We start from the raw sequence: 14,370 nt of genomic DNA, 5'->3' as shown, positions 1-14,370 counted from the left end.
GAGGAAGACTGGCCCTGAGCTAACATCCGTGCCCATCTTCCTCTACTTTATATGTGAGATGCCTACCACAGCATGGCTTGCCACACAGTGCCTTGTCTGCACCCGGGACCTAAACTGGGGAACCCTGGGCCGCCGAAGCAGAATGTGCACACTTAACAGCTGCATCACTGGGCTAGCCCCTACCTGTCTTATCTTGAAGTCTACTTTGTCTGATATAAGTATGGCAACACCTGCTTTCTTTTGTTTGCCATTAGCTTGGAGTATCATCTTCCATGCCTCCCATCCCTCTGGGCCTGTGTTTGTCATTGGAGCTGAGATGTGTTTCCTGGAGGCAGCATATTATTGGATCTTGTTCTTTAATCTATCTTGCCACTCTGTGTCTTTTTATTGGATAATTCAATCCATTTACATTTAGGGTGATTGTTGATATATGAGGGCTTAATGCTGCCATTTTATCACTCGTTTTCCAGTTCTCCTGCATTTCCTTTGTTTCTTGTCCTGTGTATTTTAGTCTACCAGTTGAGTTATGCAGATTTTATGATGAGTTTCTTTGTTTTCTCTTTATTTATTATTTGTGTCTCTGTTCTGATTTTTTGTTTGGTGGTTACCATGAGGTTTATATTCAAAATCTTGTGTATAAGATGGTCCCTTTTCTGATGACCTCTTATTTCCTTAGACTAAACCAATTCAGTCCCTTTCCTCTTCCCCTCCTAAGTTGTTTTGCTCACATCTTATTCCATCTTGTGTTATGAGTTTGTGGTTAAAATGACAAGATTATCTTTGTTTTTGGTGCTTTCTTTCCCTTTGTCTTTAATGCTATATTTGATTATTTGCTATCCTGCTCTGATTGTGTCTACCTATTTATATCCTTACTCTGTGCTTTGTAACCCCTTTCTCCCTTTTATTCAGGTATGAGGGCCTTCTTGAGGATTTCTTGTGGGAGGTGGGGTCTCACGGCTATGAACTCCCTTAGCTTATATTTGTCTGGGAAAGTTTTTATTTCTGCATCATATCTGAAGGATATTTTCGCTGGATAGACTGTTCTTGGCTGGAAGTTTTTGTCCTTCAAAGATTTGAATATGCTATTCAGGTCTCTCATAGCCTGTAAAGTTTCTGCCGAGAAATCTGCTGAAAGTCTGATAGGGGTTCCTTTGTAGGTTATTTTCTTCTGCCTTGCTGCCCTGAGTATTCTTTCTTTGTCATTCACTTTTTCCAGTTTCACTACTATATGCCTTGCAGTAGGTCTTTTTGCATTGACATATCTAGGAGATCTGACAGCCTCTTCCACATGGGTTTCCATCTTCTTCCCTGGGTTTGGGAAGTTCTCTGCTATTATTTCTTTGAACAAGCTTTCTGTTCTCCTTCTTGAATACCTATAATTCTTATGTTGCATTTCCTAATTAAGTTGGATATTTCTCAGAGACTTCTTCATTTCTTTCTAGTCTTATTTCTCTCTCCTCCCCTATATGGAGCATTTCAACATGTCTATCTTCAATTATGCTGATACACTCCTCTGTGATGTCCACACGAGCATTCAGGGAATCCATATTTTGTCATATTTCTTCCATTCATCTTTAAATATTTCTGATTGATTCTTCTTTATAGTTTCAATCTCTTTTGTGAAGTAGCTCCTGAACTCATTGGATTGTTTCTCTATATTCTCTTTTAACTTGTTGAGTTTTTTTATGATAGCTATTTTGAATTCTTTGTCATTTAGATTACATATTTCTGTGTCCTTAGGACTGATTTCTGGGTATTTGCCATTTTCTCTCAGGTGTAGAGAGCTAATATAATGTTTGATATTGCTAGCAGGAGTGGCTCTGTTTTTACACATCCTCGTGTTATTTGGTCACAGTTACGCATATCTCCACTGGGTAGGGGTCAAGAGCCGTGTATTCTGAGCCATCTGCCTTCAGCAGAGGTCCCAGGCAGTGGAACCAGTCTGGGTGGGTAGGGGGAGGGGTGTTTCTCCTGTGTGCTCTCGGGGTTTTCTCCCTCTGCCCTCACTATCTGCTCTCCTGGGATGTTAGCTTGATAAGGTGACCCCCTGTGAAAGCTTTCACCCAGGTAGAGAGCTTCCCTCTAGGCTGCAAGGGCCCACCAAGAATCCTTGATGTTCCTGTGAACAAACATCCTCTCCCCTGTTCCTTTCCTCTCAGAAGCCTCCGCAGTCTTTAGGGGAGGGAGTGAAGTTTTCTCTTATGCTGTTCCATCTCCTCCGAGGGGGACTCCAGCCTCTCTGCCCTCTGTTGTATGGCTGCATGGGTCTCTCCAACGTTTTTTGTGTTGTGTTTGGGTGTCCTCTGTTGGAGTATGAATGTCCTTTTTTGTTGCACGTTGGAGGGGAGAGGTTACTGGGAAAACTCACTCTGCCATGATGTGGACATCATCCTCCTTTCCTCTGTTTTGAAGAATATCTTTAAAAAATAATAATAATAATTTCTTAAATAAATAATGCAAATGATTTATTTTGCCTTTATTCTAATCAAAACTATAAGAAAGTATTGGAAATTTTTATTTTCAAAATAGAGGTTTCTCTAGAATCTACATAGTACCAAATAAAACAAGATAATTCACCTCAGTTCCCATGTGAAAACTTCAGCCCAGTGGTGGTAAACCAATGGCCTCTGGGGCCTATATTTTTGGTTGTTATGTTTAAAGGAGAATGGGAATCATGCAAGTGTTTTGCTTGGTGGTGATAAAGTAGTGACAAAGTCACATAGGTGACTTTGGTTAATATACCTGTTCCTTCACACTTGTATACTCCTTGCAGGGATGCCTCCCTACCCTCTAGGCACTTGAGTTTGTTCACCTTCTGGGGTGTGTATTATTTTAAAATTTGAAATATTATCACCGGCAATACCTCCATCTTCTCTCACTCAACACATTTCATTTTTTGAGTGCTCACTATGTGCCAAGCTATGTACACAGGAGGGAGCAAGACAGAGAAATATCCTGCCCTCACAGAGCTGACCTTCCACACTTTTCAGAAACACTCATTTCATAGTCTTTTTGTTCATAAAAAATTATAACCTGCCCCACCAATGACCATGGGGAGTAGAGGAGGGGAGACCTGGGTCCCCTTGAGAACACACCTGCTCTCATATGCATGGCCAAGGTCCATGGTAAAATTCAGCAAAGCACCTTCCAATCCAGAGGTAGAATTCTGGTTGCATTTTTAATGGATAGCTATAAAATTAGACTTTTGATTGTCACAACATTTTCCATCCATAATCTCAATAGATTTTCTCACTCTTTCTTGAATTTGTGGGGTTTACATTAGTTAATGCTGGAGAGCCCAGATGACATCTTCTGCTTCAAGTTCTGTCCGAGTGACCCTAACATCATTGCTGGAGGCTGCATAAATGGGCAGGTACTTATGGACTTTTTTTCAGGTATTTATTAATTTAGACAACATTCTGTACACATTTTGATGGTAGTTTTTTTAATTTAAGGATTCATTCAGCAGAAGGAAGCCATGCCGATTGTGTGCCCGTCACCATGACGGGAACTGGAATATAAAGTTGTACTAGACATGGTGTCAGGGTTTGAGGTGTCTACAGGGTAACCCAGTTATGATAACAGGAATGAAACCGGGTCAGATCTATTTCCGTTGCTGGAAAGAACCGCACATTGTACGAGATTCTACAAAAGAGCATAAACCATGAGAATTAATACTTCTTGGTCAAGAGGCCACTTCTGAAACTTCCCTGGGGATAGGAGTCAGGGGATGATCCAGTCTTTAAACATATATTCACTGGATGTGAATTTTTGCTTTTTTCTTCTTTCCCTTTTGAGTTATCGAACTCCTATAAAATTTAGATCCTAGCATCCAGTTGCCTGTTTCTCCAAAAAAGCAAAACAACTTGTTTTATGATCAGAGTTTAAATTCATGGTGATCCAGTGAGTTTGACCATTACAAGCATATAGGGTCTTTTTGTGTGTGGTAGGAAAACTTCCTTGTGGTTGAAATTTAAATGTCTGTAGCGTCCACACCTGTTTATCCAGAACCAAAACAACCAGGAAATTTTCTCCCTCAGCTCTGTTCAATAATAAGTAATGGTCATAACGATGACCCGAAGCCCATCCTCCAAGCCCTGCAATCCTGAAATGCCTTTTTCACTCATTATGGAAGTAATACAACTTTGTTTTAGCATATTTTAGAAAAGCAAATGGCAAAAATAAAATTCTGTAATCCTGACATTTTTTTGTTAACATTTTAGTGTACTGAAATGACTTTTAATCAATGAAAATTAATCTAGTTTCTTGTTGCATATTCTACTTTAATCTGATTTTTCCAAAAATGACCATCCATGTGCACGCAAATTCGGAGTTGGCTGTAATATTTGATTAAATAGGAATGATCATTTCTCAGTCTTTTTGGACAATTGGGTGTTTGTACTTAATTTTGGAGAACAGGCTGTTTTGGGTCTAAAGCTACTGTCCCCCAAATCATAGCACATTCCCAAAGACAAAGGAAGAATTCTTCCCAAAGCAGAGGGAATTGCATGATGTTTATCTTGGATTTAACAAAATACTAGCATTTATAAACACAAGCACAAAAATCAAAGTGCTGAAAATACTTTTATAGAAAAGAAAACTTTTTTGATATTAGCTTTAAAAGTTGCTGACTTACCTAAGGTGTAGGCTAAATTTAATTATCCCCCAGGGTGATTGATTTATCAGAGTGCATACCAAAACCAGTAAATTTCTAAAAATCTTTTAAGACCTAATTAGCTGTTTCCTGGAAATATGTTGTAATAACATTTATTTCTGTTTTAGATTGTCATGTGGGATATTACCGCACATGCAGATCGCATAGAAAACATCAAGACAGGTGGTAGCAGAAGTAAAAAAGTCACACTCAAGGTTAGCTTTCTATAATTTTTCATCTGCAAGTCTTTCCATTTCAGGAGTTTATCAAAAAGTGCATAACAGAGATGCCAACTAAACAAAGACTCAGTAGAGAAAAAAAGTATTTTTTCCCAAGCCTTCCCATCTGCTTGTGGACATGTTCTGAATCACTTTTATGTAGGCTCTTGATTAAAAACACCACCAAACAGGTCACAGGCTGTTAAGTTCTTTTTTGTTGTTATTGTTGTTAAATACAATGAAGGGACCAAGTGATTTTCCTATAGTGATGTAATTGAAAGAGTCCTGGACAGTAGGGCCGTGTATACAGGGTCTGGATCATAGTACTGTGAATTTGGACGTGTCTCTTCACCTCAGCAAGCATCAATTTTCTCATGGATAAAATGAAGGAGTTGCAATCCTTTCGAATAATAATATACTGCGATTTTGTGAAGCTGTGGATTCTGCCAAGAAGGTTGGGAAAAGATTCCTCTACTCCCAGCTCAGTACTTACTCACCATAGTGCACTCTCCACCCCCAGTTCTTCAACCTGAACATCAGTGGGTCTCTCACCAAGCAGCAGTGGGATGTGGCTTTCTGTGCATGCAAAGAAATACCCCTTCAAAGATGGGATCTTAGGGCTGGCCCAGTGGCATAGTGGTTAATTTCACACACTCCACTTTGGCCCGGAGTTCACGGATTTGAATCCTGGGTGTTGACTTACACACTGCTCATCAAGCCATGCTGTGGTGGCATCCCGTATAAAAAGTAGAGGAAGATTGTCATGGATGTCAACTCAGGGACTATCCTCCTATAGCAAAAAGAGGAAGATTGGCAACAGATGTTAGCTCAGGGCCAATCTTACACACACACGCGCGTCTACACGTGCAAAAACAAAGATGAGATCTCACTATTCTTTAGGGAGTGGGTCAATAATTCTTGTTAAGTTACAAATAAAATCTTAGACTAAGCTGAAGGAGAAAGTAGATAGTCTTATTGCCTAAATATACAATACATAGAATTACTAATTTACATTTTTCCTTGAACTGGTATTTTTCCAAGTTGTTAATTTTAGTTGGAATGATGAGTAAAGAATGAGTTCATTCATCAGCTCTCTGAAATTAGCACATAACTTTCTGTTAACATTTTCAGCCTATGTTTCTCCTTGAACCAGACAGTAATAAGGAAGCAATGTATATCAGGCACTGTGCTGTCTCCTCAATAGAAAATGGACATAAGCACGTGATTACAGATATTCATTGGCTGCCCGACACATTTGAGGTGAGTTTTAACAGCTTCATACTTTTCTCCTGCTGGATTGTAAAGTTTTGGAAGATTTTATTCAAAGAGGATGTTTCAGGTCAACAATTCATTTACATTTAAATTATGAAATGACCAAGAACTCAGCATCAAACAGTTGTGTTACTGTGGTCAGACCAGTATCTGACTTGGGGATGAGAAGAAGGCCAATGTTTCAACTCCAATGGCTTATAAACCACTAAAAAATGTAGGTGGTGTCAACATTGATATAATACTACAGTGGAGAAGAGAAGGGTTTGATATGTAAAAATAGAGTACAAATATTTCACACCCTTAGACTTTGTGGATTTAAAATGTATGATTTCTACTGTTTGGAGCAGGCACCTTGAGGATCTGTGACATGTAGTGATGTGTCATGAACTGAGTGTGCCATGAGGGAGGTAGATGAAAATTAGCTGTGCAGTGAGTGAGCCCAGCTGACTGCCCAGCATCTGCACTGAAGTTTGGCTTTGTGGTTCTGTACTAGACTCACAAAGACTTGCGTCTGTGAAACTGGTAACTGATTAGCTCCCCAAATGCGTCTCTCACTAAAGACACTAAGGATCTCCTATGTGCTTTGAGGAGTTAACAAGTGAGAATATCAAGGAATATTCTGAAAAATTAGGGTTATAAAAGGCAATTAGCCCTTCAGGGTATTCAAATGGATTATGCAAACAACAGTACTTTAAAAGTTATAAAGGAATAGAATAAATAGCCCAGATACAGTTTCTGTTATTTATAAAAGTTTAACATATGTAATGGAAGTTAAAGCCCAAGAGAAGGAACTCCATTTTAACTCATGTCATACACACAAATTAATTCAGATAAATTGAAATGGAAATAACAAATCACAGGAAAAATACAATAAATTGGAATAGAATATCATATTGCTGGAATGGGCCTAGTTTTCTAAACTAACTAATGTTGAAAGAAACTCAAAACATACACATGTAAACTTCTAAATTAAAAAATGAAAAGTAAATAACCAAATGCAGGAAACTGTTTGCCCCAAATATGGTAAATACAAAATTTCCACTAAATAAGCAAAAGACATAAACTGAAAAACAATTAGTAGAAATACATGAAAATCATTCAGCCTTGTTAATATCAAAGAAATTAACAACGAAGCAACAATAATGTGCTGTTTTCAACCTATTTAATTTTTAAATGAAAATTTCAAATAATACCCTGTGTCAGGATGAAATGATGAAATCAGCAAACTGTTGCTAGTTCTAACATACAACTTTTGGAATATGATTAGTCAATGTAGTTCTTAAATCATCCAAATTTTCAAACTTTATGACCTGTAACTGAAATTTTAGGAATTCATACAAGGAAATAATCCAATTTGTGTCTCAAGATACAAAATTACACGCATACCTTGACAATGTCAAAGTGTATCCATGAAAGAAGATTGGAAAAAAATATAAGGTAGAATTATATTTTATTTTAAAACCTTCTATTTTCCAAACTTCTGTAACATTATTATGTGGTTTCTTAAAATCATTAAAACATAAAACCCCAGGGCAGGCACATCTCTGGGGTCTGGCGCTTCATGCATCAGGGAAGGCTGGGTAGAGGAGAGCCAGCGTGGGTTCTGGGTTATTTGTCAGATCCAGGGGAAGTTGGCAGCCACTCTCCAACCAGAAGGGGTTCATGCTGCGGTGGTGTCAACCAGGTTCCCCGGGTCCCATCTCCTGGGATGTCTGCAGGCCTTGCCAGAGCAGCACTTGTATCCCTCCCACTCCTACTTTCACTATTTCTTTGCTGCTGAAAGCCCCACCTTTTCTTACTATTTTGCTCAATCGGTCCTACCAAGCAGTAGGGAATCCGGGAAACTCCTGTTTCCCCATTGATTCGAGAGTGGCCCCTTCATAGGTTGCCACAGAAACTTTCACCGCGTCTGAGGGCGAGCTGGTTGGAATTTTGTACCTTCTAGGACCCTGAGGAGTCATGAACCCTCATTAGACTCCCATGTGCTAGCAGAGCAGTGCCCCTAATTACTGAAAGATGCAAGTGCCAAGGCATGAACTGCATGCTGTTGGTGTCTAATTTAACCCTAAGCCTCTTTTCTGTTGATCTTACCTGCTTGAGCTCCTATGTTCGGCTCCGTAGTTAATAGTGAAAAACCGAAAGAGCCTACATTTCTAATAATAATAGATAACGAAATTATGATATATAATCTATATATTACAAAGCTATAAGAATGATTTATGACTGCATAGGTAAGTGTTCAAATTATATTAATTGAAAAATCTTAGGATAGAAATTTATATGCATGCTAATTAAAACTATGTAAAAATGTTTCTGTAAAAAAACTGGAAAAGAATATATGGCAGAATTATGTTTGATTTTAAAACCTTCTATTTTCTAAATTTCTGTCATAGTGTTATATTCTCTAAATAAAAAATTAAAGAAGAAAAATTTTAAAATGTAAAAAGTTATGAGAAAAAGGTCATTACCGTTCTAGGTACATAGAACTTACTTATTGCATTTTTAAAAAATAGATTAACAGAATGGGTACTGTCTTTGAGAATCGAAGTGGAATATGCTGTCAACTTGTCACCTGTTCAGCAGATTGGTATGTCTTATTTTAAACAGTTCTTAATATGTTTTCATACAATATATTCTTTTTCTTAGATGCTCCTAAAATCATTGTCTCTGTTCCTTAAATAATCTTTATTGTAGCAATTAAACCTAATGTAACTAAAGGACAGAATGTTAGAGATTGCTGCTGGTTAAAAAAATCTTTTTATAGATACAAATATGTTGTAAAAAGAAGAATTAACTAAGATTCATAGTTGATAATGTTGGATAACATTATCCATAGTTATTCTGCTTCTTCACATTCTCATATTTGTACATTTGTAATTTGTGTTGCTTATATTCAGTTTTATCTCACAATTACAAAATTAAAACATTGAATTGGGAAAGCTTTTAAAAAGAGGAAGACTTTAACATTTTTATTGCATATTTACAAAAAGTTTTAATAAACAATTCAGTAAGTACGTTAAAGTGTTTATTTTTAAAAAATTGCATCTCCCAATTTATAGAACTAAAAATTCATAACGAAGTAGAAAATGTGAAGAGAAATAGTATTATCTAGCATTCAAATACTGGCAAAATTTTACCATTCCAAATAGCTTTGACCCCAACAGACATAATGACACCTTGGGCCATAGATGCGACAACAGCAGGAGAAGCAGCTATGGAGGGGCAGGCAAAGGCATAAGTAACATGAGCAGCAGCCATGAGCAAAGAATAGGGGAGACGTGGTTAATCCCATGGGCACGTATTGGGTAAGGTTCTGTGATTGCAAGCAACAGAAATTGACTATGGCTAACTTAAGGGGGAAAAATAAATTTCTTGGAAGTTTATGCCACTTCTCTACCTACTAGGTGCTTTAATAGGTTAACTGTTTTTATATTCATAACAACCCTGAAAAATGCTTGTTGATAGAGGAAGTGAGGCTCTGAAGGCAAATACATATATAGTGAGCTGTATATATAATTATACCCTATACTGTAACTAGCAAGTAAGGATGCTTCTGAATCAAAGGAAGAGCTGCCTCAGGCCTCAGAAAGAGCCCCAGGACTTTGGGTAGCAGGAATTTAATGGCTGACTCCTTCCATATGAATGAGTCAGTTCCAACTATTGCGGTCACTATTGATGAGTCAGAGCGACAAGAGAGACTGACTTCTGTTACATCAGGAACTCGCCCCTTTGGCCAGGGAAGGAATGGCAGAGCACCTTCAGTGACACCTTGAGTGACAGTTCCAACCTGACTGCATGCAATAGGAAAGAAACAGTTCCCCAAAAAACAATTATAATTCTTTTGCCAAAAAAAGAAAGGAGAGGAGGGGTTGTTGCCCAAGCAAAAACCACACATGACACTTATAGGGCCATATGGAATATTATGCAATAATTAAAATTTATTATTATTTCATGGAGAAATTTTTATGGTATAATGTTGATTATTAACAGCGGAATGCAAAGCTATACTGTCCTTCAGTAGCCTTGGAGAACATTTAGAAGAACTGAACAGACTAAAAATATTACATGTACTTTATTGAAGACTCAGATCCTTGACTGTTGTTTATAATGATGGCCCTTGAATTTGGAAATATTCTGGAATATTCTGGAAATAGTTCCTTCAAAAATTGTTAAAGTAAGAAAAAGTTTATGCATTTAGAAAAACTAACTTTTAGCTATCTGGAAAACTCATCAGCCTGTATCCTTTATATTTAGCCATTCTAAACGTTTTATAAAATAATTTAAAATTAGGTTCCATTAATTGAGAATATATGACTGATTTATGCAGAAAGTTCAACTGAAGTTAACGGTATTTAGCAAAACCATTTCATGAGTAATGCAAATTAATGGTATAAATCATATTCAAGAAGAGCTATATAATTTTGAAAAACAATTTTAAACCAACTATATTTATATTTTAAAACAGATCTTATTACATCATTTGGTATTCCCCCAAGGATTTATGTTTTGACAACATAAAATGATTAATATTTTATTAATTTTAACTATTTATTAAGATGAATAAATGGTTAATGTTAGATAATTCACATAAATAAATAAAAGTTTTGTTAGTCTTGCTTGAGTTACATCTGTATCTAAATACTTTAATTTACACATCAAAATTCCTTAGTAATATCTTAAATTTTTTAATCGATTTACTCATAACCTCAGTGATAGAAATTATGGAGCTAACATGGCATATTCATTACAGCTCTCATATTTTTTCACATAATCAATATGAAGACGTTTTTATACTAAAGTACTACACAAGTATCATTATAAATTTTTTTACCAAGTTTATTGCACTAAAAATGACACTCTATAGATGTGTGGAACTTTATTAAGACTTTTCACACACATTCCCATTTGATTTTCGTGATCAACCTGAGAAAGGAGAAATAATACTCATTGGATGCCTACTATGTAAAAAGTACATTAAACCCAACTTTGCATATGAGTTGTTGTCACTATACATATATTCATGACACCAAAAACAAGCAATAAAAGAAAAAAGATAAATTGTACTTCATCAAAATTTAAAACTTTTGTGCTTCAAAAGACACTATCCAGAAATTGAAAAGACAACCCATGGAATAAGAAAATATTTGCAAATCATATATCCGATAAGAGATTTCTATCTAGAATACACAAAGAGAACTTACAACTCAACAATAAAAAGACAACCCAGTTTAAACTGAGCACAGATTATCAATTGACCTTTCCCCCAAAAGCATATACCAAAGGCCAATAAGCACATGAAAAGATGCCCAACAACATGACCTATCAGTGAAATGCAAGTCAAAACCACAAGGAGACCTAAAATAGCCAAAAGATCGTCTTTGTCAAGACAAAGAAGATCAAAGTTGGAAGACTCATACTTCCTGAACTCTAAGCTTTCTGCAAAGTTATAGGACTAGAGACAGATATACTGATACTGGCTGGCATAAGGATAGACATATAGATCCATGGAATAGAATTGAGAGTCCAGAAGTAGACCCATACCTCTATGGTCAGCTGATTTTCAACAAAGATGCCAAGAGAATTTAATGGAAAAGGAATAGTCTTTTCAACAAACAGTGCTGGGACAACTGGATATCCACATGCAAAAAAATGAAGTTGGACCCTTACCTCACACTGTACACAAAAATTGACTGAAAGTGGTATAAAGACCTAAATGTAAGAACTAAAACTATACAACTCTTAGAAGAAAACATAAGCATAAATGTTCATGACCTTGGATTAGGGAGTGATTTCCTAGATATTATACCAAAAGCACAAGAAAATGCAAATCAAAATCAGTTTTGATGAGATGCCACCTCGTACCCACTAGGATGGCTATAATTTTTTAAAAAGCGGAAAATATTAAGTGTTGATGAGGATGTGGAGAAATTGGAATCTTCATACATTGCTTATGAGAATGTAAAAGGATGCAGTTGCTTTGGAAAACAATCTATCAGTTTCTCAAAAGGTTAAACATAGAAGTTACCATATAACCCAGGAATTGCACTCCTAGATATATACCCAAGAGAAACGAAAACATGCATCCACACAAAACTCACACACAAACGTTCATGGCCGCACTATTCATAATAGCCAAAAAGGGGAAACAACCCAAATTTATTTATCCATTCATCGGCCTATCAACTAATGAACTGATAAGTGAAGTGTAGTATGTCCCGAACAATGGAGTATTATTTGGCAAACAAAGGAATGATGTACTGCTATATACTACAACATGGATGAACTTTGAAGACATTATGCTAAATGAAAGAAGCCAGTTACAAAAGACCACATATTATGTGATTCCATTTACATGAAATGTCCAGAATTGACAAATCTATAAAGACAAGAAGTAGATTTGTGGTTCCCTAGGCCAAGAGGGAAGAGTTGGGGGGAAATGAGGAATGACTGCTAATTTGTACAGGGTTTCTTTTTGGGGTGATGAAAATCTAAAACTGTTTGTGGTGATGGTTGCACAACTCTGTGAATATATTTAAAACTATTGAATTATTCATTTTAAATGGGCTAATTTTGTGGGATATGAGTTGTATTTCAATAAAGCTGTTCCATTAAAGAAAATTGTGTCAATGTCCAAACTCAATTCTCATATAGGATAATATTAGTCTCAAGACTAGCAAAGTTATTAAATAACCCTATAAACTGTAAATTCTCTAGAATATAAAATGCAAAACAGTCCCATTTCATTTTTTAAAAATCTTAATTCCAGAGATATTGAAATACAGCCACAATCACATTGCTAATATGTAGCAGCAAGAATAGTAGTCCTGAGGTTATTCTTCTATTTTGTACTTAATAAAAAATAAAATGTAAACTTTTTTTTTAAAGCACAATATGTTTTTGGGATATCAGACCACAGAAAGCTTTAACTCCTCAACCCACAGAGAAAAAGAAAGAAGAAAGTATTGAAATTCCTTTCGACGTACCATCTACTTTTTTGCATCTAGATCTCGCCTGGAAGCCTCTCTCTAAGGTAAGTAACATGGGAGTTAGTCCATCTATTTGCTTTCATACACTCTATAATTTATCTGCATAGACATACAGGTATACGCGCACTCTAAAAGTAGAGCGGTTCAAATTAACACAGGACTTTACAATCCAGGTATTCATTTATCCAATAAATTCCTTGATTGAGAGTTATGGTGATGCTTGTCTAAATCAAGTCAGAAATCACAGTTATTGTGAACTTGAAATTGATATTTGTTCATGTATAAGCAAGCTACAACTTACAAATGGTTTCTATAATGATTATTCAATTGCATATCAGTTGCTTGAAAATTGGCAGGCTCACGGGTTAACCTGGAAGAGCTAATTTTACCTCTATTGTAGCCAAAATTCTGCATATTTTATACCTCAGTAGTAGGAAACAGTATTGTAATACCACGACCAAGCAAAATAGAAAAATAATTGAACGAGAAATTATTTGTACTTATCTTGAATGGCATAGCTTGCAGAAAAGCAATCTTAGTTTAAGAAACATATGGCTGTGTATGGGATGTGTGTGGAAAGTATGAATGGACATCTGATGTTGATGACTCTCTTTCTTTAGAATGTCTAATTCTAGTTCCAATGAGTACTTTTCTTCTCCTTTGATTTAAAGTATCACTAGAATTACATTATTATGTGTTTGCTCCCAATGGAAGAGAGAGCACGGAGGGGTGAGCATATTCCTGAAGTATTAGAAATTAGAAAAAGAGAATTAGAAACTTCCTCGGTAGGATTTAATGAGCTATAAATAGTTAAAAAAGAAACAAGCAAACGAAAATTCACCTAAGAATAATCGTATAGCAGGTGGACAAACATCCCAATGGAGAGAAGTTGGGTGGAAGAGGGAACCATGAAGGAAAGATTTAAAGCGTGACAATTTTCCATTCTGCTGCAGACCCAGGGCCACTTCTGCAACTCAGGGGCATGTGTGTCCCCAAGATGGGACTTGCCAGTGCCAGGCAGATACAACGTCCCCACACAACTTCTGGAGTTTCATTTAACTGAAAGATTTAGGGAAAAGGGGAATGAGCCTTTATTTTCTATTAAATCCAACAAGGATGTATTATGGAATAGAATGCAAAACATTTTCAGAAATTAAACAGCACATGAGACTTTGGGATTTGGAAATGACGCCCTGGACAAACTCCTTTCGGGAGCAGTTTTAGAAACCATGATTTAGGT

At 36.4% G+C, this 14,370-nt stretch overlaps 1 protein-coding gene across 4 annotated transcripts in view; it reads left to right on the top strand.

The window, feature by feature from the left end:
* Nucleotides 1-14,370, top strand: part of DNAI3 (dynein axonemal intermediate chain 3) — a 97,267-nt gene that overhangs the window by 46,646 nt on the left and 36,251 nt on the right. For all 4 annotated transcript variants that reach the window (XM_070592754.1, XM_070592756.1, XM_070592753.1 and 1 more), the window contains exons 11-15: nt 3,284-3,373; nt 4,783-4,869; nt 6,004-6,132; nt 8,658-8,731; nt 13,030-13,174. In XM_070592754.1, the coding sequence (XP_070448855.1) occupies nt 3,284-3,373; nt 4,783-4,869; nt 6,004-6,132; nt 8,658-8,731; nt 13,030-13,174 (525 nt within the window). The remainder of the gene's footprint in view (nt 1-3,283; nt 3,374-4,782; nt 4,870-6,003; nt 6,133-8,657; nt 8,732-13,029; nt 13,175-14,370) is intronic.

This window comes from Equus przewalskii, chromosome 24, assembly GCF_037783145.1.
Source record: "Equus przewalskii isolate Varuska chromosome 24, EquPr2, whole genome shotgun sequence".
NCBI lineage: Eukaryota > Metazoa > Chordata > Mammalia > Perissodactyla > Equidae > Equus > Equus przewalskii.
Note: the sequence above shows the minus strand (reverse complement) of the source record. Positions and strands in the feature narration are given on the sequence as shown.